This window comes from Heterocephalus glaber, unplaced genomic scaffold, assembly GCF_053883595.1.
Source record: "Heterocephalus glaber isolate CG9 unplaced genomic scaffold, H.glaber_assembly_v1.0 deba00000768, whole genome shotgun sequence".
NCBI classification, from domain to species: Eukaryota; Metazoa; Chordata; class Mammalia; order Rodentia; family Bathyergidae; genus Heterocephalus; species Heterocephalus glaber.
Genome location: NW_028258162.1, coordinates 325,081 through 352,768, shown reverse-complemented (window position 1 = coordinate 352,768; position 27,688 = coordinate 325,081). Strand labels below are relative to the sequence as shown.

Sequence of the window (27,688 nt, the reverse complement as noted above, 5' to 3'; positions counted from 1 at the left end):
GTGTGTGTGCTCTGCAGGCCCTTCCAGCGCTCGCCTCGAGTATGAGAAGAGAGAGAAATGGGACAGGAAGTTCACGCGCCAGTGCGTTTTCACAGGGGAGGACATGAAATGTCACAGTCTCAGCAAACAAGGGTATCAAAGCCCCTTCATCTCACTGCTCTCACACAGAAGCGAGCCCTGCTCTCTCACAAAACTGTGCTGGGTCAGAAACCACCAGGGTAGAGGCATTGGCAGAGCACAGGTCGTTTGAACCTTGGAGCACTAGCAGGAGCCAATCACGGCCTCCTGATGGGGAGAACTATGCACTCCCCTGTACCTGGCACTGCCCAGCGCTCTTCCCTGTATGGCCCCCTGTCTGATGCTCTCCACTGCCATCCGCTATGAAGATGGAAGCCCAGAGAGGTTGTGCGGCCTGTCCAAGGTCACCAGGCCACTGAGTCAGGACCTAATCCCATGCTGGTCTAACCCTTCATTTTACAGGCACAGAAACATTCAAAAAGGCTGCACAGTGATAGGTGTTTCTGCGGTGGCTCTGCATCCTAGTCCAGTACTCCAGCTGTGGCCGTAGGTGAGCTGGGTCCTCACTCTGGGATGCAGCAACTCATCTGCAGAAAGAGCACCTCGCCTGGGATCTCAGAGCCCCAACTTGTTTAAGTAGCAAATAAATGAGCTTCATGGGTTTTTTTTGTGGGGGGTCAGGTATCTTGATAAATAGAAATCTATGCTATGAGTAAGAAGCAAATTCACTGCCAAAGATACAATGATGACATGAAATATGAAATCATCACCAAAGACACACGACTTTCCACGGAAAACTGAACAGCTGATGGGAGCCTGGTGATAGAGAGGAGGCTCCCTCACTATTAATTTGCTCCTTCAGTATTTAGCACATATGCACAACAGCAGCAGATAAAGCAAGCAAAAGCTGAGGGTTGAAAATATTTTTTGGGAGATACAGAAAACATCATTATGATATGTGGTTGGTATTTTAAAGTCATGGCTTGGCTTGAAAGGAAGATAGAAACTTCTTCCAGATGCCAGGAGTGAGAGAAGTCAAAGCCAGAAATCAAGGCACAGACCCGGCAATCCATAGGGACATAGGAACAAAGAGAACCCAAGAGGCTGGGATCCAGATTCCTTCCCAAGAACAGAGTCAGGAAAATTGGCTCCCAGCATGACATGGTGGCTGAGGTGGAGGGTCAACTTGATTGGCTTTGGGATTGGTGGAGGGAACATAGACAGTGTCTGGGTGGGTCATGGAAGTGTGACCTCGGGGTCTGATTCTTGTCCCTCACCTCTTCCTGTCTGGCACTGTCTCCCTCCTCTGCTTCTTGGCTGCCAGGAACTAAGCAGCTCTGCTCCATCTCATCCTTCCCCCATGATGTTTCTGTCATGGAGCCAGCTGGTCATGGATTGAACGAGCAAATTAAGCCTCTCTTCCTTTAAATTGTAGGTGTTAGGTATTGTGTCTCAGTGATGAGAAAGCTAATTAATACACATGATTAGTGGGATTAATACACAATTAATACACAAAGCCAAGTGGGACTATGGAAGAGCTTGGAGCCAGAAAGGAATTGCTCTGTTGCAAATATGTAGTTAAAAAACTCTGCCTCACAGCTCAGGATGCAATATGGAAGTCCTGGAAAGGGTACACTCTGGCTTGTGTGAGTGTACTCCTAAGGTCTGTGTTAAAACTCTCATCCCTAGGCTGGCACTGTTGGCAGGTGGCGGAACCTCTGAGAAGTGGGCCTATTGGCAGATTCTTAGGTCACTGAAAGTGCAAAGGCATTGGTGACCTCTGTCTCCATGTCCTTCTGCTTCCTGGTTCATGGTGTAAGCAATTTGCTCTACCACACACTCTTACCATGATGGGCCACCCTTCCAGGAGGCGCAGAGAAATGGGGCCACCTAATCTTAGACTGAAACCTCTAGAACTATTAGCCAAAATAAACCTTTTCTTTTTATAAGTTAACTGCCTCAGGTATTTCATTACAATAACACAACACTGACTAATACAAGTTATGATCACACACTGCTCCACAAACTAGGTACTAGAATTCAAGATGTAACTTAAAATTTGCCATCCTGGAATTCCATACCCAGCTAAACTACCACTCAAGAGAAATAGTGAAATAAACATTTTTCAGACATACACAATGAGAGCTCAGTTCCTCCAGGCCCTTGCTGAAAGAGCAACTAAATGATACATTTCAACAAGAAGGAAATTTAATCCTATAGAAAGGAATTAAAATAAAAAGAAGCAAAGAAATTGCTAAATCATGATGTAAAGTCCAAGTATCAAGTCTTAAACAATAATATGAGAGAGTTGAAAATTGGACAACAATAATAGAGATGATGAAGGGAGTGTGGAATTGGGAGGGAAATATGTGTTCTGGATACTTTTTTTGTCCAGAAAGAGGATGAAGCTAGTCCCAGCCACACTGGCTGAGTGAGCAGCCACATCTCCCAGTATTCATGGCACTCAGGAGAAGACCCTTTCTTCTCAGCCTGATGCCAGGGCCACTACGTGGCCAGACGCCACTGCCTCTGCCACACCTCACAGTGGACGTTGGTCTGGTCCTTCCTGCCAAGACAGTTGTGGCCACAGCTCTGCTCCTACCTCTCCCACAGGCATTCTGTAACTCTGTGGCAGTAAGCAGGCCCCTGAAAGGAAGAGGAAAGACATACACAAGGTCTGACAGTGTTGCCTTCAGGGAGCCAGGGTGCAATTTGAGTTCTATCTTCCCCAGAGGGCCCTAATTTTTGGTCTCATTTCTCCAAAGCATCACTGCCCAGGAGAATTTTCTGCAGTGACAGAAATGCTATACATCTATGTTCCTCAGTGTGGTGGCCCCTAGCCACATAGGGCCATTGACAGCCTGAAATCTGACCATGGAGACTGAGAACGCTTTTACTAATTTCAGTTAGTTAAAAGTGAAATAGTTAGACATAGTTTGTGACCACTGTGTTGCCCAGCATGGTTCTAGAGCATGGGCCTTCCTTCCTGGGACCCATTCCATGCCCTATGCTGGAAGCCCCGTGGTGATTCTCGGCTTCCCTCCATGCTAGGAGTGCCAGTGAGGATATTGGGGGGCCCAGAACCCAGGAAATCCTTCTTGCATGGCCTGCTTGGTCACAGGACCCTGCCTCCTCAGACAATAGACCTCGCTGCTCTGTTGGCCAGGCTGCATGGTGCCCCAAATGTTCTCTTCAACCAAAGCTCCCCAAACTTTCACATGTGTACAAATCACTAAAATGCAGGTACTAACCAAGCATTTGGGATGTGGCATGGGGCTAAGGTTTAGCACACCTGACATGCTCCCAAAAAAGCCTGGTGCTGCTGGTCTGGAGGCACTCTGAGTAAAGAGGTTGGAGTGAAAGGAGTCAATGTGGAAAGGCTGCAGACTTTGGGTCCAATTATCCCATGTTCTGGAGGTGGCAAACATACAGAGGCAGCAGGAAGTTCATGAGAAGGAAGGGACGCACAGGCAGAGCACAGGGGACTTAGGGTTGTGTGGCACTATGGCTATGGCCTTTACACATTGATCAAAATCCTAGAATGTGCAACACCAAGAGTGAACTCTAATGTAAAATATGGATGTTAATTCATAATAACGTACCAATATTGGCTCTTTAACTGCAACAAATATGCTAACAATAACTGGGGGAAAGTAGGGGTGGGTGGTATGAGGGAGTCTGAGACTTCTACTATTTTGTTTTCAATTTTTGTGTAAACAAAAACTCCTCAAAAATAAGACACATTAATTCAAAGCCCCCACCAACATACACAATGCACATTTTATGTACTGTTTGGGGGACAGAGGGTCAGTTACAAGCTCCTGTCCTAGAAGACAGAACCCACGTCCCACCCACCCCTCCGCCATACTCCCACAGTGCCCAGTGAACGTCTAGCAGGAGTGGATACTGGTGCACTGCTGTTGATTCATTTAAAAGGCAGAGCCTGGCACACTGCCTGGCCCAGAGCAGGTGCTCCATAAATATTTTCTGGATGAATTAACACATGGCAGGATTTCTAACAAAACAACCCGTCTGGGAGTCCCTGGAGACAGGCCCTGGGCTGGTCGCTCTGTGATGTGCAGCTGGCTCACTGCTACCCCACAGCTCTCGCCAGCCCCTGCTACCCGTGGTGACATCTCTCTCCCCCAGAGGACTGCGAACTCCCACAGTGGCTGAGCTCCAGCCACACCTGGTGGGCTTCCTCTTATAGTCTCCACCCTCGGCCAACAGACTCCTTCTTCGCTCTGCCTTCAAACCCACACTCATTTGCTATGTGTCTCCCCTTCTTTCCTCTTTCCCCCAACCTCACTCTAGCTCTCATTCTTTCTATACCTAGGGAGAAGCTTCCACCCACTGCTTCATCTAACCGTACAATACCTGCATGGGAGAGGAGACAAGACAAAGAGAGGACCTTGTCCTCTAGAAACTCAGAGAGGGAAAGACTCCTGCTCGAGGCCACAAGGCAGAGAGTGGAGGAGAGCAGCCGTTCACTCCGTTCTATTGATGCTGAAGCTCATCATTGTTGCTGCCCAGTGCTGCTGAGCCTCCCTCCTCCCTGAGTAATCTTCTGAAATCACAGCTCTCTTCATGCCAATCAAGCTCTTGCTCAGAAGAATTCAGCATCTCCCCACAGACAGTGGGATGAAGTCTGAGCTCTAGCTTGGCTGCCAAATGCCCTAATGAGGAGGTGCAGTCTGCTGTGTGAACCTGACTTCTTATGACTCCTGATCACGAAGTCCATCCTGGAGCCACAGTGAACTCTGGCCCTTTCCTATACACAGGCAGACTTTCCTACTTCTGGGCCTTGCCTCTTCTGAACAACCTTCCCTTCCTCAACCTTCAGGATTGAATCAAAGACTATATGTTTTATATGTCTTCTCCAGAACACATGACTGCAAGTAATTTTATTCTCTGACTGTTTTTTCCTTTATCTAAACCACCATATGGCATCTACCCATCAGTCCATCCACTTATCTACCATCTATTCATCCATCCATCCATCCATCCATCTGCTTGCACCATATATTCATTCACCCATCCATCATCTACTTATCCATCTATCCATCCATCCATCTGCCTCACCACCATCTATTCATCTACTCATCATCCACCATCCATCCATCCATCCATCCAGCTATCCATCATCTATCCATTCATGTATCGACCATCTATTCATCCACCCATCCAGCATCTATCCACCTATCATCTATTCATCCACCCATACATCTATCCATCTGCCTATCCATTATCTATTCATCTGCCCATCTATCTGCCTATCCACCATCCATCTATCCATTCATCCAGCCATCCACCTATTTATCATCTATCACCCATCTATCAGTCCATCCACCATTTATTCATCAACCTACCCATCTATTCACCTATCCAGCATCTATTTATCCATCCATCAATCTATTCATTCATCTACCCACCATCTATTTACCTACTCATCCATCCAACCATTTACCTATCTACCATCTGTCCATCCAGCCATCCATCCATCCATCCCTACTGACCAGGTCACCAGACTCTGTGCTAGGTTCTAGAGGGCCCACAGTCGATAAGAGAGACAAGTCCTTTGTTCACAGGGGGCAGATACTAACTGAGGAGACTAATAGTGAACTTGTCAACAAACACATAAGATTACTTCAGGCAGTCTTCAATCATTGGATAAAACAAACTAGGGCTTTGTGGAAGTCATGGGGTTTGGTAGAGATGTTGAAGCTTATCCAGTCAGAGGTGACCTAACACTGGAGCTGAGACCTACAGTATCTGTGAAGGAAGAGAGACCCAGTCAGGGACTTGTAGTGGAAACAAACCTAGGATGCCCAAGGCCATGTGGGAGAGGGGCCAGGCCATGGAGGGCTCCTCAGCCATGGCTGCATTTTAACCTTAAGCTGCTTGGGATAGTGATTGGTGTCAGATCTGGGCTTTGGTCATGACTGATAACTTGGATCAGAGTTGTCCTCCACCACAGCAACTGTCAGCATTGATGACTGTTTCCAGGCAGTATGTGACATGCCAGACAAGACTGCTCCCCAGGAGAATGGATAGCCCCTAAGATCACAGTGCAGAGAGCAGGTGTTCGAGTGGAAGAGGTCGTGCTGGCAGAAAGTGCAGCTGAAGTCACTGGAATCTACACGGAGGGCCCTGAATCGAGACTGTGTAGGGGTGGAGCACAAGTGCATGTGGTTGAGAGGTGGCCATTAACCCCTGGGTGAGACCTCTTGAGGTCACCAGGCACTGTGGTAGGGTCAAGAGTGGAACAGAACCTGGGGTTGAAGCAAAGCCAGGGGATCGGCGCTCCCTGCCTACTGGAGACATCTGGTCGACACCAGCTTTAAGGAGTCACAGAGAAGCCTCACCTTCAAAACAAGAACCATGGCCTAGGGTACTACACACATTTAGCCCCTGATCCCTGGGGCGGGCGGCTGGACTCTATATTGTAGGACGCTAAGCGGCACCCCTGACTCTACTCACCAGACACTAGTAGCAACTCCCAATGGTGACAAATGAAAGCATTTCCAGACATTGCCACGTGTCCCCTGGAAGGCACAATTTCCCAGGTTGAGAATCGCTGCTCTCCAGTCGGGACTACTCCACACCCATCTCCATAAAGCTTCCAGCCAAGTCTTGCCAGGATCCGGAGAGGAGACAGCATGGAACCCTATCAAGTCCTACTGACTCGGATTCTTGGGGAACAGCATGGGATTCCTACAGCTGTGCACCAAGGTAAGATGACACAAGCTTTAGGTGACTGATTAGCCAGTAATTCAAATGAAAACCAACACTCTTCAGAGGAAGGAAACAGAACCTCGTGTAGACAACACATTTATAATATGCAGCATTCCTACAAACTCTATAACACGAGCAATGACATAGGAAAATACAATCTATACTCTAGAAATAAAAACCCTAGATTTTGCACATAAAATAGCTACTATAAATATATTTGAAGAATTAAAGGAGAACACATTCAAACAATGATGGCAGGAAGTGGTGTGGCTGCACCCCTGCAGTGAGAGGAAGGGCTACGGTGAGACCCAGGGGCAGGGAGCCTGTCTTGAGTCTCTTCTATCAGCCCAGCGAGCCTGGTTTGTGCCTCGGTGGTTTAGGGTGCATTTTACTTAGGATGCTCAACCCCGGCGGACACTCAGACTGACACTGACAGGTCAGAGCTGATCTGTCCCTACACTAGAACCAAGAAAGTAGAGAGCTGTCCCACAGAGGAGGAGAGGAGGCTCCCTATCACAGCAGGGCCAATCGGCTGCTGGCCAGGTTTCAGCCGAGGGGTGGGAGCCTGCCCGATGCTAAGATTTTTGGATTCTAGCAAAGTAGTCCTGCAGGTCATGAGAATTTTACTTAAACATATTACTTAGCCCTTCTGTATAGGATAAATTGCAATAAGTATTTGCTAATTGAATGAATTGGATAAAGTTTATAAAGTATAGTGTCAGCCATCAATAAATGACATTGCGAGTTGCTACTTTATTTATTTATTTTTTTGTGCTGGAGATTGAACCCTGCCTTTGTACGCATAGTTCATGCTTGGCCACTGAGCTGTAGCCCAGCTTCCAGTCTCTGGTCTCACTGCTTTTCCTGGCACTGCTGATTATAGGGTGCTTCTGAACTGGCTGAGAACTAGAAATCATAAAAGTTCACCTCAGCAATGCACAGGATGCCAGTGGGGTGTCCAGCAATCCGGACCCCGCAGATAGGTGACCCTGGAAGACTTTCAGAAGCCAGGGGAAGAGCACACACGCACATGGTCAGGAAGTGCACACGATCAGATGAGCAAGGGTGGGAGGCGGACATCCGTCGGGTCCCTGCTAACCAGTTCTGCCCTCCGCCACTCTTGATGCTGACTTAATCATGTCTCTCCCAAGAATCAGGGACCTCTTTGAGGACAAGCATCACATGCCAGGTACCAAAGGGACAACACAGCACCATAACCACCCTGGTCCAGAATCCAATACACTGATAGGAAACCTGGGGGGAGGGCCACATCCGGGAAGTGGTCCCTCCATCAGTGAGGTTTACAAAACCTATCTAATGACTCTAAGTTGGTGTCAGGGTGGACGCTGCAGTTTGAAACTTTCCACAAAGGGAGGCCTGTTTTCCCTTGGGTCCTTGCTTAAACTCAGAGTACACTGCCACAAGGTGGCAGCAATTAGCCCAGGTGCAGGTGAGGTTCAGTGGGTGGGGTTTGCACCAGGGGCTCCTCTCCCTGTGCAGGGGGTAGGTATAGGAGGGGGGGTCCTGAGGTCCTCAGAGTTGGGACACTTTGGCCTCAGGGCCCCACAGAGGAGGCACACTCGGGGAACCATGTGCCAGTGCCCTGGGAAAGCAGACCCTGCGATTTGGATCTGTGTCAGGCCTTTCTGTTCTCTTCCAGAAAACACACACTCGAAACACAATGGATTGCGAGAGTGGCAGGAATCTGGGACAGGGACAATGTGATTTCTCCCAAGGTCCCCTTGGCTCCCCGAAGGCTGAAAAGACAGAAAGTGAAAATTTGAGGGGAAAAAATGGAATGGAAGCACTTCACACTTCAGAGAGAACACAGAGCTGACAGAGCAGACAAACAGAGGTTTAGAAAGTTGTGACAGACCACGGAATGCAAATTGCAGGGGACAAAGCGGCTGAGCTGCTGCTGCATTGCCGTAAGGTCTTGACGGGAAACCGAATTCAGGGGACCCTCACTAAAAGACATTTGGTTCCAAGCTCAGAGCACCCCTTCCCCTTGGGCTGGGGCCCCAGCTTCTCCTGCTGGGAGCCGGTGAGAGGCTAGCCCAAGTGAGGACACCGTGGGTGTCCCTGAGCCCCACTATGGGCCAGGCCCCAAGTGGGGCACCAGGAGGGATAGAGAGAAGTGCTCCGGCATTCGTGTGTCCCCCAGAGCAGCAGGTACTCCTGTCCCCTGTGGACAGGCAGACACCCTGAGCCAGCAAGGCAAAGATACAGGCTGAGGGTCACCCAGCTGCACCAGGCCATTGAGTGACCCAGACCCCTTCCTGACCACCAGACTCCACGGCCCCAGAGACCCACTTTCCTCAGAGCAGGCTGGCCCAAGGCCATAGTGACAGTGTGACCGTGACAGGGAACAACACAGGCTCGGCAAGAACCAAGCTCCTTGTCTTCCTTCCTTCTTTCTTTCCTCCTTTCTTTTCATCCTTCTTCCTTCCTCCCTCCCTCTGTCCCTTTCTCCCTTCTTTCAATACTTCCCTTCCTTCATTCTTTCTTTTCTTTTTCATTCTTCCTTCCACCCTTTTCCATCCCTTCTTTCCTTCCTTCCTTTCTCTCTTTCTTTCCTTTTTCCACCTTCCTTCCTTTCATTCTTTTTTTCTTTCCCCTCCCTGTCTCCTTTCCTTTCTCCCTCCATTCATTCAGAAAGCATTTACTGAGCATTTACGTCATCGCAGGCACCATCCCAGGCAGGAGAGGTGACAGTGGCCGTAATGAATCAACCCTGGCTTCATGGAGCTTCGTTCTGTCCCAGCACTGGAGAAGTGTGGCCCACAGTGGGTGATGTCTGAGACGCTGACAAATTCCCTTGAGGAAACAAAGCCAGGAGCCAAGGAGAGAGGGGGAGCAGCTCAAACAAGGCAGCCAGGGGCCCTCAAGGAGGCCACAGTGGCTGGGCATGCTGTGTAGCCGCATAACAGTGCCTGTGGTTCCTTCCAGCCCCCAGAAAGAAGCCACTGCCTTGTGACAGAGTAGGAAGCTCTGGCCTCGGGTGGGGACAGAGGATGAGGCACGGATGCCCAGCCTGTGACGTCCAGCTGACTGCTCCTTCAGCCTGCTACAAAGTTTCTGTCCAGGGCCCAGAGGGTCAGGACCTTCTATGACCTTCCCCCTGGGCCACTGGCACCCTGGTGTCCCCTCCTTCCCTCAGGAGCCCCCACAAGTCTAGGCAAGGGGGGTATGGGATCATGGAGAGGCCCCCAGGGCTGGGGCTGCTACTGGCCTCCAACAGGGGGCTCCCTGGGTCTGCTCCTCTTCCTCCTGGTGAGCTGCACGTGCCCCACCCACCCAGGCCCAGGGTCACGCACGGAGAGAGGCCAGTGGGATTCTGCCCCGCGTCCCTCCTGAAGTCTGCTTCTGCAGGACTCCCACCTTTGCTCAGAAGACACTAGGGACAGATAAGAACCTCAAACGCACGCCAGGTCATCCTCCCTCCTGGGGGAGGAGACTGGGAGCACAGGGCCGAGGCTGTCTCTCACAATGGACTCTGCTCCAGGCAGGACCCTGTGCCTGGGTACTGAGTGCCGAGGCATGGGGCATGCAGTCAGCATCAGGGGGACAAATTCAGACACAACTTCCAGGATCTAGCAAGAGATGAGCAGTACATAGGTGGTCCTCATCCCCAACCAGGAAGGATTCCCCACAAGTGCTCAGGGTCTGGACAGAGCAGCTTGGGGGCCATGTGTGTCCAGGGGTCCCTCTAGAGCTCAGCCCTCCACCCCTTGGGGTTCTCCATCCTGCCAGGCTTTCACCCCAGCAGAGATTTTGGTGGCTACAGAGTGATCACTTAATGCCTACAGCTGCAGGAGGTCGGAACCCTGCAACTTCAAGATGAGTTAGTCATTGCACTTAATTTTCTCCGTCTCTTGATCCTAGAAAAACAAGGTGTCCACAGTGCATCTGTAAGCTTTTCTTTGCGGTGGAATTTGGTGGGGTTTTTTGTTTTGAATGTTTTGAGAGAGTCTCACTATGTGGTCCAGGCTGCCTTTGAACTCAGTGATCCTCCTGCCTCAGCCTCCTGCGTGCTGGGACTGATTACAGGCATGTGCTGCTATATCCAGCTCATGGTACAATTTGAAGCGCAAATGGGAAACTAGGTCAGAACTATTATTTAGAAGATACAAAAACTGGACTTAATGAAAATAGATATTATAAAGAGACACAAGACAGACCCCCACAGTGGCACCAAAAAACATACTTCCAGCCAGACATTCTACTACTTGGTCCAATTTGGAGCCCTGCCTCAGTCGTCCCCAGGGTGACCCTGAGGCTACCTGGAGTCCCAACGCTATCCCCAAAGGGTCAACAGCTCCAGCAGGCCTGAGTCTCAAGTGTTTGCCAACACTTCCTCCTGCACCATTTTACCAGGGCCATGCATGTTGTAATGCTTAATATTTGCTTTAAATGAACCTTCCTTCCTATCACACATACGCGTGTGTGTGTGTGTGTGTGTGTGTGTGTGTGTGTATATATATGTGTGTGGAGTGTGTTCAATATATGTGTGATGCATGTGAGATTTATGATATATATTACATATATCATATACAGGGTCATTCCAGCAATAACAATGAGGTCATGGTTTTGATGTGCTATATGTCCCAGGTTTATTTTCTAATGCACATTAAAATAAATACATAACTATTAAAAAAGTTTCTTCACCAAGTAAGTCATTGCATTTAATTTTCTCTTTCTCCTTCTCTCTTCTTCTGGAGCACTGCGGATGACCCCAGGGCCTCTGCTGAGCCATCCCAGCCCTCACTGCACTTGACTTTGAAGGCCATCTGCTGGGGCAGCCTGTGGTCCTCATCCCAGGGAAAGAGGCTTTGGTCCCTGGAAGGTGACAAGCCTAACACCAGGCCACACCAGCACAGTGAGAGAGCAGGAAGAGAAACCAGAACCTCCTGTCTCTTCATGGCCTGGGGCATTGACAGACGGGGACAACTAGAATTGGGCCATGTTGAGGTTTCCCTGTGGCACCCCACTTCCAAAGCCACCAGGTTACACGGAGTGTTGTTTTCCTTTCCTTCTTGGGGTCACAAAGTTTATCTTTGTCCCAGATAATCAGCAGTTGCATTGGGACACACACACACACACACACACACACACACACGCACACAGTTCCTGGCCATCACTAATAGAGAATCCAAAAACAGCTCACAGATGTCATGACCTGGAGGCTGCTAGACTAAAAAAGCACAGTGTTTTCAAGCATCTACAAAGCTCTGGCTTGCACCACGAGTGCAAACATTCACTGAGCACCCACAGTGTCCCGGGCACTGAGCTAGCCAGGGCTGGAGGACCTAGAGGTGGGCAGGGTGGATTAGACCTTGCTCCCTGTGGTGCCCTCAGCCAGGCCCTCTTGGCCACCCTGCCCTGTGGATAATCATGCTTGCTCCCTCCAGCAACCCCGCCTACTGCTCTGCTTTGTCCCGGTGGTACCTGTTATCATCTTGTGGTTCTAGATTTTGCTTTCCTGTCTGTTTATCGCTTCCTTCTCTGATGACAACAGGGGTGTCTATTTTTGAGGACTGCCATACTCTCAACACTTGTAGTAATCTCTGAAACCCAGAGGACCCTCAGCGCACAGCTGTTGAAGGGATGGACATCGAGCAAATGAAACCACACCTATAATGCACATGTGCATACACACAGACCTGTAGTTATCTAATATTCCACTGTAAACACAGGTGCTTTGGAGAGTTATCAGTACTTGGGGGTGGCACATGCTGGGTAGTTGGAGAAAACTTCCCTGAGGAAGCTGTGTTTGAACTGAATCCTAAAGCGGATGTTTGACTTGGTGGGGAAGGATGGTCATGAGGGAAAAAGGAGTGGCTTCACAGAGGTGCAGTGTGTGCAGAGGTCCTGAGGCAGGCAGGATGGTCATTATCTGGGGTAAAGCAAAAGAGGTCACAGTGGTGGGGTGTAGCAACAAAGCAGCTTCTGGATGGCCTGGGGGCCTAACCATGTGGATCTTACTCTACAGACCACAGGGAACCCCAGCAAGGATTAAAGCAAAGAGGTCCTCAGTAGATTTACAGTTCAGAAAGATCACTTCCCTGCTAGGCAGAGAGAGACCAGGAGTCATTACTGGAAGACCAAGCAGGAGGCTTCTCTAGTTTCCAAGTGGGAGAGGTGTGGGTCTGGATGGGGCTGGGCAGCAGTGTGGAGACTAGCGTGGACAGGTTGGGGTCAGGAGGGGGTCCGAGGCCATCGGCCCTGCTTGTGTGGCTGTGGTGCTTGGGGACAGAGGCCATCCACCTTTCCTTGGAAAGGGCCCAACAGTAAATATTTGCAGTCTCACAGGGACGTGGAAAGAGCCAGCGAAGTAGGCTGATGTCCTACAGATAGGGCTGGCCCAGACCTTGGCTGGGGCCTGGCACTATGGCTTCCAAGATGCTTCCCAGGGCACTGAGTGGCACGGCTGTCCTGGGTGTCTGGGACACTGAATTCTACTTAGACTGAGGCCTGGACCCTTTGCACCAGCCTCCCTAGGGCTGTGATGGATCACATATGCAGATAAGCTCTCTGTGTGCTCAACAAACACTCTATTAGCACCTGAGTCTGATGATGGGCAGGTGTCACTGGGCAGAGAACCTGCACTCTGGTGCTGCGTCTGAAGGCTGGAGGAGGGAGTATGTGTAGGGCTCTCCTTCCCTGTGGGAGGAGGGGCGGGGAAGCCTCAGCCTGGATGCCTACAGACTCCGCCCAGAGGGTCCTTCCTCTTGCTAAGGACAGAAGAAATCACACCAGGAACATCAGTGCTTCTGAGCCCTGCAGTCCTTCTGGAATCCCTGGAGGTGTGGGTGGTCTTGGGACCCGGACACAGGGGTCTATCAAGGACTCGGCTGTGCCTGTGTAGCGCTGAGGCAGCACTGGTCATACATAAACACTGCCGAGGCTGTGTTCCACTGCAACTCCATTTAAAACAAAGGCAGAGGGCCTGGCTTTTGACCACAGGCAGAGCCAAGAACTCACACTAACACAGAACCTAGGGCCCGTGGAATCCACTTTGAGAACCTCGGGCTGAGTTCAATATGTTCAAGTCATGAGTGGACCAGAAGGAGAAAGAGAAGGAATTTGTCTAGCAGCAGAAGCAGGACCCCTGTCCTACCTCCCAGCCCAGTGTGCTCTTTGCCATGCCCTGAAGATGGGCACTGGCCTGGGCATTTTTTGATCACCAGAGTCACCTCTGAAGTTTCTTAATAACAGACCCCAGGGGCTGGGGAGGTAGCTCAGTGGTACAGAGTCTGCCTACCACATGCAAGGCCCCAAGCTCCATCCTTAGTGCCAGAGAAAGAAAAAAAGATACCAACGTGCTGTTTCAGAGTCACAAAAACAGCATCCCCAGGCTGGGGCCTGGAACCTGCATTTTAACTAGTTCCTGGGTATTCTGACAATCCACCAGGTTTGGAAACTCTAGGAGAATCTCAGAACTTCCTGACTAATGACCTCAAGAACCAAGGAAAAGAAGCCCACAAGCAGAGGAGAAAAGGGGAAATCTGTCTGGGATCAAGGAACAAAGTGCAGGCCTGACAGAAATACACAAGCAGAGCTTTAGGGAACTTTTCCAAAGTTGCTGCCCCATGTGAGCCTTGACGGCTGCAGGTTGGTGCAGCCAACAGTCAGGAGCTCATTTCCTTCTTCCCAGGGATCCTGCTTGAGAGTCAGGATGCAGTGCAGGTATCCACGGTGCCCTGAGCTATGAGGCACAGCTGACGGGGACAGAAAGGAGCTGTTTCCACCCTCACTGTCCCTCATCCTCACCAAAACGCGGTACAGGTATGCCACGCTAACTAACTAGCATCCCACAAGCATTTCCACTCAGGCTTCCAAAACCAGGTGGCCAAAAGCCACAGGCATCAGATTTCTTGCAAGCTTCCCATTCTAACTGAAAATTACAGGCAGATTCTGTGGGATCTATGCTCGTTTGTTTTCACTCGCCCACTTCAACATCTCTGAGTGTCTTATTCTGCTCGCTACAATTAGCTGAGGACCTTTCGGTGACAATGACACCTGGGATCTGGCCCTGGGAAGGATTCGTATGAACTGGTCCAGGTTGTGCTCTAGGACTGGGATTTTCCAAAGTTCCCCAAACAGACACTCCTGACAGTGAAGGGTGAGGACCCCGGGCCAGAGCCCTGCTTTCACCGGGCATGTCACCATGTGCCCACCCAGACAAAGCTGGGCACAAACACCGCTCATAACGCAAAACCCCAAGTGCCCAGCCATAGACAACCACAGGCGAGCCGATCTCTCCAGTCCTGTGTTCTCTGAGCTGTACCCACAAAGAGAACGGGGTGCCACCAAGTTCCCCTCACTGACAAACCCCTCGGAGGTCTGTGGTGTTGGAGAGGAAAAAAGTGTTTGTAATTCGGACTCTTAGCTGAAGCGTAGCGTTTGCTTCAGTGATGAACTCAAGGGTAGGCAACAAACTGCAGCACTATTAGCAACAGGAATCCCAGGCCTTTACCTAGCACTGCACAACTGTCTCAGAACAGCACTTATGCTCAGCAGTGCTTTGAAATCATGCTACAGACTGAGCATCCCCAATCCAAAAACTCAAAATGCTTCCAAATGTGAAACTTCTCAGTGCTGACTGTCACTGAAAGTGGGAAGTCCCACACCATGAATCTTCACTTCATGCATGAAACTGTTAAAATCATTCTATAAAATGACCTTTAGGCCGTGTATGCAAGGTGTATATGAACCAAATGAATTTCATGTTTAGACTTGGGTCCCCAATGCATCTCATTATGTATGTACAGAATATTTTGAAATCTGAACATAATCCCAAATTCAAAACATTTCTGGTCCCAAGCATCTTGAATAAGGGATACTCAACTTGGAGTTATCAGACCCATAGCTAGATCTTGCTGTTTAAGAGACTGATAAAAAAGTACCATATTACAAATTTGCCCTTTAAAACTGTTTTTCTAATTGCATTCTAATATACTTGATTTCCTATGTGTTAGTTGATCCATTTAAAATTACTGTCCTGAGAAGGGGTCCCCAGGCTTCTGACTTTAACTGGCCACTGAGTCTCAGTGGCTGGTGACCAGCTCTGTACAGCAGTCCCTCGTGGAGGTGGGAGATGCTGCTCATGGAGCAAGCAGCCCTTACCTGTGGGTCAGAGAGCCGGGAGATGTCAGGGTACAGGTAGAACTTGATGCCTTCAGCAGCCCCCGGCAAAGTGATCCCTCGGATCAGAAGGATGAGAAGCATGACATAGGGGAAGGTCGCAGTGACATACACAACCTGCCCAGGAGAGAAGAGGACAGAATCAAGAGAGGTGCCAGTGACAGGCTCACTCTGAGCAGCATGACGCCCTCAAGTCCATTTGCACTGCTGCCCATTGCAGTTTGTCCTTCTGGAAGGCTGAGCAGTGCCTCAATGTCTGTCTGCACAATGCCATCCTTATCCACATCTGTGTCCCAGCCCCAGAGAGACATGTGCTGCCATCCCCCAACATCCAGGGAGGACTGGCTCCAGGCAACACGCAGTCGCCTCGGACAGAATGATGTAGGACTTGCACAGCACCTACACATCCTCTTGTCTACTTTAAATCAACTCTGGATGACACAGGACATCTAATGCAATGTGAACACCCCTGTGTAAATAGTCATACATCATATTACTTAGGGAATGGGATGGAGGAAGAAGTCTACATGTTCAGTACATAGGCAAATCTTTTGAGAAATATTTTCTATCCAAGGTTGGTTGAATCCACAGATCCTGTTACAGTTTTGACGGCCCCTAAAGCCTCATGCACTCGTAGGTGGGGCTTTTGGGAAGTGATTGGATCATGGGGACGTGATAATCATCAGTGGATGAGTCCACTGCTGAGGTTACAGCTGAATGTGATGTTGGGAGGTGAAGCCTGGAGGGAGGAGGTGGCCACTGTGGCCGTGGCCTGGAAGGGTTGTCTCCTTTTTCCTCTCTTGGTGTCTCTCTGCTCACCATCTGTTTTTCCTCTACCATAGCCCTGTGCCATGATGTCCTGACTTAGAGCCAGCAGACTATGGACTGAAGCCTCTGCAAACTGTGAGCCTAAATCAACCTCTCCTCCTTAGAGATGTGGGTGTTGGGTATTGTGTCTAAGCAACAAGAAAATAACTGAGACAAATGCTGACTCTGTGGATAAAGAGGACCATCTCTACTGCATGATTCCACTTAAATAAGGTATCTAACGTAGTGGGTTCACAGAATCAAAGTGTGGCGTGGTGGCTGAGGGGAGGGAGAAAGAGGTGCTCACTAATCAGTGGGCCCAAAGAGAGCTCCAGAGATCTACTGTGCACCACTGTACCCGGGGTCCCAGGGGTGCAGTGTATGCTTAAAGGTGTGCTAAGGGGTAGAGATCATGTCAAGATTCTCACCTCGCACAATAAACTAGAATTTAAAAAGAGAAAAAGAAGGCCAACAGTTGGGTAGCCCACAGGGAGCAACGGGCACCACAAAGACAGGACTCCCTTGACTCATCTACCACCAGGGCTGGGCTGGAGCTGGCAGTGGACATCTGCAAGGGTCTCTCCCAGCTCCACCACATGACCATTAAACATTTGTGACCACGGTCATAGAAAGAGACATCTATCACAACCCAGTACATGTAGAGCTGGAAAGGAAGTTTCACAAAGTCACTGACACATGTGTTGCAGGATGACATCGCCTCTACTCTGTTTCATTTTGGTAACAAGCTGGTCATAATCCTCTAAATTCATTTCATAACTTGCCAATGGGCCAAGACCCACATTTCTGAAAAAATACTGCTCTTAATAAAAATCAAGGTCTTATAACCAAAGATAGGGTAGGGGAGGAGAAGGGAGGAGGAGAAAGAAAGAACAGAAAGGAAGGAAGGTAGGGGAGGGGAGAAAATTGGCATTTGTCTGAAATCTTTTCAGCTTGGTGATTGGACTCTAGGAGACTAAAGACTCTTTCAGCTGGTGGCATTGGTATAAGAACGGAGACTGTGAGAAACAGTGCCCTGTGCCTAGGGGGAGCCTCCCACCCCTTCCCATCCAAGGTCCTGCCAGGGGCTGATGTGTCTCCTTTGTCACCTCCTCTGATTACTCAGTTCTGTCCCTGGGGGGAGCCTCTTTGCTCCATCTGCTTAGACTATCAACTTGTCAACACGCAGTGCCAGGGACCCTCCTAAGACGCGGAGGGAGCTCCAGATCCCCCAAAATGTTCAGAGATGCGGAGCTGCGTGCTGACTCAGGCTCCCCAAGTGAACACCCATGTGCCGAGACCTCCCCTTCTAGTTCACTCAGCACTTCTCTGGCAGTGGCTCAGTCCTCTCCACCCACTCACTCACTCATTCACTCAGCCTCTCATCCACTGAGCACACACTTGCTCCAACCCCAGAGACACTCCTGTGTGCTGAGGACTGAGCTATGTCTTGCAACACACAAGTAAGGATGAATCACGGGACAGTAACTTCTGTCCCAAGAGGCTTCCCGGTGGTAGAAAGAACAGATGTGTAGACAGGCAGACAATGCACTGTATAATCAGAGGTGGGAAGGGTGCTGGAGCACAGAGAGGAACCAGTCAAGAAGGGCTGTTCCAAGGTGATCAGGATATTGGTCCAGAAACGATGGCCAGGAGTTCAGGACCTGCAAAATGGGGGTGGGAAGAAGAGGGAACAAAGTTCCTGCTACGTACCAGGCCCACATCATGCACACGTGATAATAACCATGGCTACATGTATCAGCACTTCACCACCCCCAGTGGCCATGCTCCGACAAGGCGCAATTACCTTCTTACATGAGGAAAGTCAGAGAGCTCACCAGACACTTGTCCAAGGTCACCCAGCTACTGAGCAGCCACCAGACGTGGGACTCACAGCAAGGCCTGATTGTCTCCAGTCATGTGTTCAACCCTCAGGCTGTGTATGCACTGTCAGACAGCCATGCAAACGCTGTGTTTTTCTCTCCATTTCTGGGATATGATGCAGAGAAGTCAGTCATTCCATTAGTGTGTGTTGTGGTTTAGATCTCAAATGTCCTCCCAGATCCTCCTGTGCGTGGAAGGTATGTGGATCATGGGGGTGCTGTACTCATCAGTGGACTCATCCGTGGATGAGCTCCATAGCTGATGTGCTTTTAAGAGGTGCCACCTGGTTGGAGATGGGACACTGGGGAGGTGAACTGGAAGGGTGTATTCTTGTCCCAAGCTTGGCTTCTCCCTTCTCTCTCTGCTTCCTGGCTGCCATGAGCTGAGCAGCTCTCCTCTGCCAGGCCCTTCCACCATGCTGTTTCTGCCTTGGAGCCAGCTGACCATGGACTGAAACTGTGAGCCAAAATAAACCTTTTCTTTAAGTTGTGGCTTGTGGGTATTTTGTTCCAATGTTGGGAAAGTGACAAGACATGACAAAGCAGATATTTACATCCAGACCTCAAAAAAAAAAAAAGAAGAAGAAATAAAGAAAGAAAAGAAAAGAAAAGAAAAAAAAGGAAATCAGAATCAGCAGAGGGTGGTGACAATGGGCCCTATGGGCACAAACTGGAAAGTTGCATTATTTTATCCAGACTCTATCCCTATAATCTACAATGATGGCACGACCCCAACCTGCTCAGCCCCTAACTTACCAATTCTGCATCCTGTTTCCAAATCCATCAGCTCAATCTATGCGTTACACAATCAACACATGCTCTTGCTGTCATACATAATGTCATGTGTAATCCAGAAAAGGTGCACACAAGTCCAATACATAAAAGAGGACAGCAGTTGATATTAATAATAAAAAGTAAGAGGCCAAAGCCAGGTACACTGGTGCATGTCTGTAATCGCAGCACCTGGGAAGCTGAGGCAGGAGGACTGCCACCAGTTTGAGACCATCCTGGGCTACACAATGAGTTCAAGGTCAGCCTGAACTACACAGTGAGACCCTGTTTCATAAACAAAAGAAAGAAAGAAAAAAAAAAGGTAAGAGGCCAGCAATCAATAAGAACTAATGGTTCCTGCCCAGAGAGCTAACATGCTATAAAATCTCCAGCTGGACTTAGCTTTCTCAGCAACATGTAAGAGAGATTTTCCGTATTTCATACAAATTATTGATTCTTTCCCTCCAAAATAAATCCCCTCAGTCGGCTTGCTTAAGGCCATTAAAAGTCTCAAAAATTGGATGCTTCCACTGAATAATTTCCACTTGTCTCTGTTGTGTGACAGATTAATTATCCACAATGTCAGGAGCTGCCTTGTTCTAGATTCATGATGTTTCTCCAGCTTAGCTCTCTAACTTCCTGTGGTTACACAATTTAAGGAAAAGAACATTATCACGTAAAACATATGAACCACTCAAAATCAGGAAATGTGTCCTTTACCTGGGAAACCACTGGCAGAATGTGCCAGGGGCCCCCTCAGGGCTCAAATATTATGTTAAATTGTGCAGTTTGGCGACAGGCACAATCAGGTCCCTGACAAGGGACCATCAGGCTGGCTGTCCCTGGCTACTGCCTGGGGTAGCTCAGCCCAGAGAGGTGGGTGTGGGGGAAGGAGGAGGTCCAATCTGTCAGACCTCTCAGGCCTGTGAAATGAGGCCTGGAGCACACCCTTTGGTTAAGAACGAGTTTTTGACAATTGTTTAATTCCCTTTCAGCAGGTCAAGTCCTTCTGAATATAAAGGTTAGCAGGATTGGTGGTAATTATACTGTATCCTGTCTTAATTGACTCTAATTGCTCATTTGCATCCCAATGCTGGAATTGTAGGGTGTTTATCCCCCTGCTTCCAGGACACAGCTATTTATTTCATAGTAGGGAGATTGTCTGATCATTGGGAAGGTCACAAAAGTTGTAGAAGGGCCACCCCTCCTTAAGTTTCTCAGGATAATGGGGTCAATTGGAAAGCTTGGGGTTGTTCAAAAGGCATTTGGAAAGCAGTATGGTGTGGGGGCAAGAACCCAGGACCCAGGTCAGCAGATCCAATGCGCTGGGCAGCTTGGGCAAGTTCCATACCCTCTCTGCACTGGCAGTCTACAAAGAGACAGGGGAGACTCATTCAAACTTGAATCACTCTTCCACGGTCTTCCAAAACATTTCCCACACTAGGTGTAATGGGAATCTTTACATTCTTGCTTCGTATTTTCTATAAATCTGTGTGCTTTCTGATGTTAGCAGGTATATGTAATAAGAAAACTGGATTACCACTGTCAACAGAAAACTATTATCCATGACCACAGATGAAAGGTCACTACAAAAATAAATGCAGCGAAAATAAAGTACGATTAAATTCTAGCTAAAGGCTCTTCGTCAGCTCTGCTTGGCCTTTATTCAAAGCCAGAGCAGTGCTTGAGAAAGGCGCTAAGATAAGCCAGTGCTTCGTTCATGGTACCTTTCACCTTGGAGACACAAAAAGGGAAAAACTGTCTCGAAATCTGCCCGCTGTCATTTGACCTGCATTTGTGTGTCATCGAAGCCATCCCACGTGCCACCAGTAGAAAGAATTCTGTCTGTATTTGTGGGAAAGTCCGGGGATGAATTCAGAGGTCCTTCCCAGCTCTGAAGGTGCTTTCTAGAGGAACAGTCAGGACTCCCCGGAGCTCTCTAGGGTCCTGACCCTGATTTGGGCTGAACTTTCGGTGAGCTGGCTCCCCAGGTGTGTTATAGCTGTGTCTAGATGTTCCCCTAAAGCCTCATGTAGTCATAGCTGGGGCTTTTTCAGAGGTGGCTGGATCTAGCGTGTGTGACGCTGGGATTGACTCATGGTGCATTGCTAGGATGAAAGGCCCTTGGATTAAGGGTGTGAGTGTTACCTGCCCTAGAGAGCCTGGATAAGATAGAAGGGAGAGAAAGAGCTGTGGTTGCCCCTTGTTGCTTACTACCTTCTGCCTGCCATAAACTGTTTCTCCTCTGCGATCCCTGGCTTGAAGCCAGCTAATTATGGACTGAAACCTCTACAAACTGTGAGCTAAATAAACCTTTCCTCCCTTAACTTTGGACGTTGGGCATTTTGTCTCAGCAATGAGAAAAGTAACTAAAACATGGGGCCTTGGAAGATGCTGCTGTTAATTAAACACCTACAGGATGCCAGGAGTCTTTCATACAGTATCTCTTTTTTTGCTTTGTTTTGTTTTGAGACAGAGTCTTGCTCTGTAGTTCAGGCTGGTCCTGAACTCACTATGTAGCCCAGGATGGCCTTGAACTCACAGAGATCCTCCTGCTTCTGCCTCCTGAGTGCTGGGATTACAGGTGTGTGCCACCATGCCTGTCCGATGTAGTATCTCTAACTGGTTTTCATACCACTTGCAAGAGTTCTTTCTCCATTTTATAGACAAAACACCAAAGACCAGGGAGAAAGTGCACAGAAGTCCCCTCTCTCCACCACACATGCTGTGTTCTCTGTCTCCCGTCCTACCTTTTGGCAGCAAGTCATCATTGCCAATGAGCAATCTCAATTGTGAGGTACCAGGCATCCTAGCATCCTTCCTCTCCAACTGGTCCACCCCATGTGGTTGGAAAGCACAACACTGACATCTAGTCCCAAAACACTCATTAATTTGAACATCAACAGAGCCTCCCCACTTCCCTTTGGCATTGTAGAGACCACTCCCTGAATTTCCAAGACAGAGTACCCTAGCAGTCACCAAAGAGTCTGGCTCAATCTCCACGAAGCTGTTAGTGATCTTTGGGAGAAACATGCTAAGGAAATGGAAATCTAACAAAGGGAGACCATGGACATATGCAGCCTCCCCATATTTCTTACCACTTTTAGAGGTGTTGTTCTAGAACTTTCTAACAGAAAACGTAAATGTGTATGGGGGCATTCTATTTTAAGCAATCAAATTCTAAATAGGCAGTCATATCTCCACAGAAAATAATGGCACTTCTTCAAAGAAGTGATGATATTCTAACACTGCAGGAATATTTCCATGGGAAGTCAAAGTTATAATTTTTAAGCAATGACAAATAGTTGATCATTAGCTATGAAACTTAGCCCCTGTACCAAGACTAAAATAATTAAACATTGGCCCTCCTTGGGGGTCCATGGTTTATGGCATCATTTCTGGGCTGGGTTGAGGAGAAAGTGAGGGTAGGTATTGAGGGACAGAGTTAGAGCTGGGAGGATCTCATCAGGGTGGGACAAGCAGGTTCTAGTGACCATTCTACCACAGTGTAGAGGCCATGACTCTCCCCTGGGACCTGCTGCCTCCTCACAGTTGCCTAGAAAAAACGCGCTATTCTCAGCCTCCCTTACAGCTAGGTATGGCCATGTGACTGCACCTGGCCAATAAGAAATGAACAAAGGTGCTGTGTACAACTTCTAGGTCACAACCTTAAAGGGAAGGCTATATCCTTTCTATCCTTCCTCACCTTTCCTACAGGTGAAATGAAGAGAAGTCCCCTTAGGTTATGTGAATGAGCAAGTCAGAGCACCAGAACAGAGGGGGCTGGGTCCCCAGCCTAGGCAGCTCACACGTGGACTGTTAGGGGGCAAGAAATCAACTATCCTATTTGCACCACTGCTCTGTGAGTTTCTATTATAGGCATCAGAGTCACACGTGGAACCTAAATATCTAACCATCAATCGCCTCTATGATCTTAGGAGATCCTGTCCCCCTCTAAGTCTGTATCATTTCTGGTGATAATTCACTGGCTGGGAAAACCTAGTGGAGCAAGATCAAGAGAGAAGAAAAACACCACAGGTCAGAAGGGGACACAGTGCCCTGAGGAGCTGCTGCAGCCAGGCATTGGAAAGAAGGACAGAGGGCACTAGGTCTCAGCCCAAGTGGCCACTGTACATAAGGCTCCTCTCTGGAGTCCCAACTCCAGCCAGCAGCTCTGGTGGCTGAAGGGGTAGGGTGCAGCTGGTACTTAGATGGAATGGCATAAATACCAGGATGAAAGCAGGAAAGACCAAATTCCAATTTAAAGTGATAGATGATATTCAGAAACTGAATTCCATGTCCACCAAGGACAAAGACAGGGATGAAGCCTGCCATAGTCTTGGGAAAAGCTAAGGACAATGAACAAGTCCAACCTGCACGACGCACAGGAACCTGGTGAGGAAGGAGTCTGAGGCTTCCCTTGGGGGACTCAATGGCTGCTGGGGGCTCGAGCACAGCCTCCCAAGAGGAGCCTGCTAAAGCTTTTTGGATACTGATGCCAAAATGCCATCCCCAGCCCCAACAGGTCAGAAGGAAAAGATCAGAACACTGAGAATTTCAGGGCCTGGGGCACTGTGAGCAAGAAACTGAAATCTGAAGAGGTCTTTCTTCTCCATGATAGTTGAGACCATAAGGAGCATCGACACCCACAGCTCATCCAAACCCTGCAATTTCACCACTCTTTCTTGGCCATTAGGGGCATCCTGACATCCTGGTTAGAAGCAGAGGGGTTAAGAAGAAAAAGTGCTCAGCTCAGGAGAAATGGGACTAATACTTTTTGTCTGCTGTTTGCTCTTATGTAATCTGGTTACATAAATAGGAATCATTACGTGCCCACTTCACAGAGGTGGAAGCTGAGGCACCCAGAAATCGAGTATTGCCCATGACTGCATGGCCAGAAAAAGGCAGGACTCAAGATCAGTTCTCTCTGACTCCAAAGCCTGCACTGGACCACTGCACAGACCCGTGGTGGGGTTGAGTCCCCTGTATCCTAGCCAGGATCATCTCACACAACATCTTTCAGCATTCCCCAGGAAAAACCTGCACCTTTCTGCCTACGGGCCTTGGTCTCGGTCCCATCTTTCACCAGGAAGATCCCTTCTTCCTTCACTATCAACTCAAATCATGCTGGCCTCCAAGACCAGTTCAATGGCCATGTTTCCTGGGACTCAGCCTGAGCCACCCAGGGATAATGAAACACTCCCTACGTGGTCTCCATCACATGGAGCAGAGGTGGGACACAGATGCAGGACTAGTCCTGATGTCAGGAAATCAGAGCTCCAATCCAGCCTCTGGCATTGTCTATGTATGTGACTGACTTCTAACAAAGTAGTCATTCAAGGTCTTGTTCTTTTTTTAAAGTGAGGATAATAATACAGCAGATTGACTCCATCCATTTGGGTCTTGGATTCCTAATCTATTAAATGTAGATAATGGTTCCTACTTCTGATAGGTATGGGAATTAAATGAGCCAGTGCCCACACAGCATTAGATGCATGACTTGGCTCTTCTCTCTTTAATAAACAGCAGTCCCTGTCCTTCATTTACCAAGCTGTACTCCATTCCACCTTGTGATACAGTTAGGTGCTGTGCTGGTCAGTTTTCTGTCACTATGACAAAATACCTGAGGCAAACAACTTGCAAGGAGGAAAGGTTTATTATGTTCATGGTTTCAAAGGTTTCAGTCTCTTGGCTCTGTGGGTTTGGGCCTGTGGAAGCACAGGACATCATGGTAGAGGGTGTGGTAGAGGAGCTGCTCAGCTCAGGGTGGCCATTAAGCAAAGAGGGAGACAGGAAGGGCTCAAGGTCCCAGTGTCCCCTTCAAGGCCACACTCTAGTGAACTAGGCCCTGGTTCCTATAGGTTCCAGTTTCCCCCAAGGGCACCACAGGCTAGGGACCAAGCCCTCAACACATGGGCCCTCAGGGAACAGTCAGATCCAAAGCAGCTGTTCATTTAGCCAGTTTTCGCTTTCCTTGCATCTACTCAAGGGCCAGGCATTCTTCTTGTAGACAGGCTCTGATACACTTGTTTTTTTTTTTGTTTTGTTTTTTTTTGGTACCAGGGATCGAACTTGGGTCCTTGGGCTTCCGAGGCAAGCGACGGAACCACTGAGCTAAATCCCCAGCCCAAAGTTTGGTTTTTTTTAACATTTTCTAGATATATCTTTTTTTTTTTTTTTGGTAATGGGGATCGAACTCAAGACCTTGAGCTTGCTAGGCTGGTGCCAGAACCATTGAGCTAAATCCCCAGCCCCCTCTGATACACTTCTGGAAAAGGGCTGTACTTGCTGTAAATAATGAATGAATGAATAAATTCGGACCTTGGTAACGTAGTTAAGAATGAATGAACAAAGCAGGATACAACCCCATGTGGCTGCAATGAGCCTCTGGTGAGAACAGTCTGGGTTCTCATCTCAGCCTCTCCAGCTGGGAGGAAAGAACTTTCTGCTCAGTGCAATCCATGAGCCCACTGTACACCAGGTCCATACTGGGTTCTGAGAGCAAGCTGAATCTGGAAACCAGCTGGGTCACTGTCCTCACCAGGCACATGAGCTGATGCCAGGGCAAAGTGATGGAGCCTTCAGCGGACAGCAGAGTGGAACCCCAGGGACATGCAGTGATCTGAGGTGGGCATCTCGGGTGGCCTCGGGATGCCACAGAGCTGCTCCTGGAGCTGGCATTGAGGGGAATGGCACGGCCCTGCAGTTCTACGGTCCTGATCTAGAACATACTACAGGAACAAATTCCTCAAAGCAGGAAGGGCCCAGGACATGGAGCAGGCAGAATGCATCATCCTGGGGAAAGTCACCTTTAGGGAAAGAAACAAGCCCTGTGTATCAGGGAGACAGGGTACTGAAATAGCAGCCGTGCTCATTATGACATTTGAGGCCAATGTGAATCCTTGTCTGAAGGGTATCTAAACATCACTGGATGGGGAGGCTAATGTTTAAGCCTATTTCATGGTGAATTAAGATTAGCCAGGGAATTTATTGATTTTTACAGAGCTCCACCATAAAGACAACAAAAATGAGAACAAATCCCAAAACCAGTCCAAGCAGCATGAACACTCTGTGCCCAGCCAAACTTACACTGGAATTAGGAGCTATTATTTACTGTCTGGAAAATACACTCTGGGCCTTGGCTAATAATGATTTAAACCCCATCCATCTTCTTAGACCAGAAGGCTGGTGTCACCATGGCGACCAAGGGCACTGTGAAAGTGCACGCTCCCTGGCAGATCCACCAGCGGGGGACAGTGTTGGATGAGAAACACCACCCTGTGTCCCTTCACTATCTTAAGCTGACTCCTGATGATGATGTGGAGATCGGCAATGTTCAGGGCCCACACCTGCAGCCAGAAAGAGCAAGGTGCTGCCTGGTTCCTGGGAGTGTGAGAGAGACAACACCCAACCACCACATGGGTCCCAGACTCATTGCACTCCTGGGCCCTTCTTCTGGGGCCCTGAGGATCACAGATCCTCCCCAGACACCTACAAAGGTTGCAACATGCTGCTTCCAAAGCCACTCCTTTCCTTGGAGGCAGAACCCGCACTCACCTCCTGTTCCAGCCGCATTTGTGGCCATCTGTCTTCTGTTGTCACCTCTCTACTCAGCAGCCACCTCAGAGGACACCCGGGTCCCCTTACTAATCCTGCCTTATTGTATCTTGGCATCCTTAAAACTTCCATTCATGAGACTTTTCTTATTTTCTGCTTCCTTTCTCCATTTAAAAAAGTCTCTCTCACAGGTTTGTTTCATCATGCTTCCTCAAGGTAATCAATCCACTGACATCGATTAGCTTCTGCTCAGGGCTGGACAGTGTGTTGGGCACAAGAGCCAGCCCTGCCCTCCCGCTCTCATGGAGGTGGCCACTCTCTGCCAGTTTCCAAGCTGTTTCCCAGAAGTCCAGCCTCGCTCATGCTGCGGCTTCACTGTGTCTCCCAAGAGTTCCTATGTGAGAAACATAATCCCCCAATGCATGTATTAATGGCACTTGGAGGCGGGGCCTGTGGAGGCAGTTAGGGTTAGATGAGGTCATCAGGGTGGGGACCCAGGATGGCATTAGTGGCTTTTAAGAAGAAAGGACCTGAGCCCGTGTGCTGTCTCCCCATCTGATGGCCTCTGCTATGCAATGACACAGCATGAGGCCTTCCCTAGACACCAGCAGCACTTCTCAGCCTCCAGAACCAAGAGCCAAATAAACCTCTATTCTGTATAAACTACTTAGTCTGTGGTATTTTACTATAGCAACAGGACACAAACTAAGACACCCACCTCTGTTCCCTCTCACGCCCTCCTAAGTTTTCTCACTTCCTCTTACAGTCTTAGC

The 27,688-nt window shown here is 48.9% G+C and overlaps 1 protein-coding gene across 4 annotated transcripts in view; it reads right to left on the bottom strand.

Annotated features, from left to right (window-relative positions):
- Slc6a11 (solute carrier family 6 member 11) overlaps positions 1–27,688 on the bottom strand; it is a 109,201-nt gene that overhangs the window by 37,994 nt on the left and 43,519 nt on the right. For 2 of the 4 annotated variants that reach the window (XM_004874850.4, XM_004874851.3), the window contains exon 6: positions 15,883–16,017. The exons of the other annotated variants lie outside the window; for them this stretch is intronic. In XM_004874850.4, the coding sequence (XP_004874907.1) occupies positions 15,883–16,017 (135 nt within the window). The remainder of the gene's footprint in view (positions 1–15,882; positions 16,018–27,688) is intronic. 4 annotated transcript variants of the gene reach the window in all.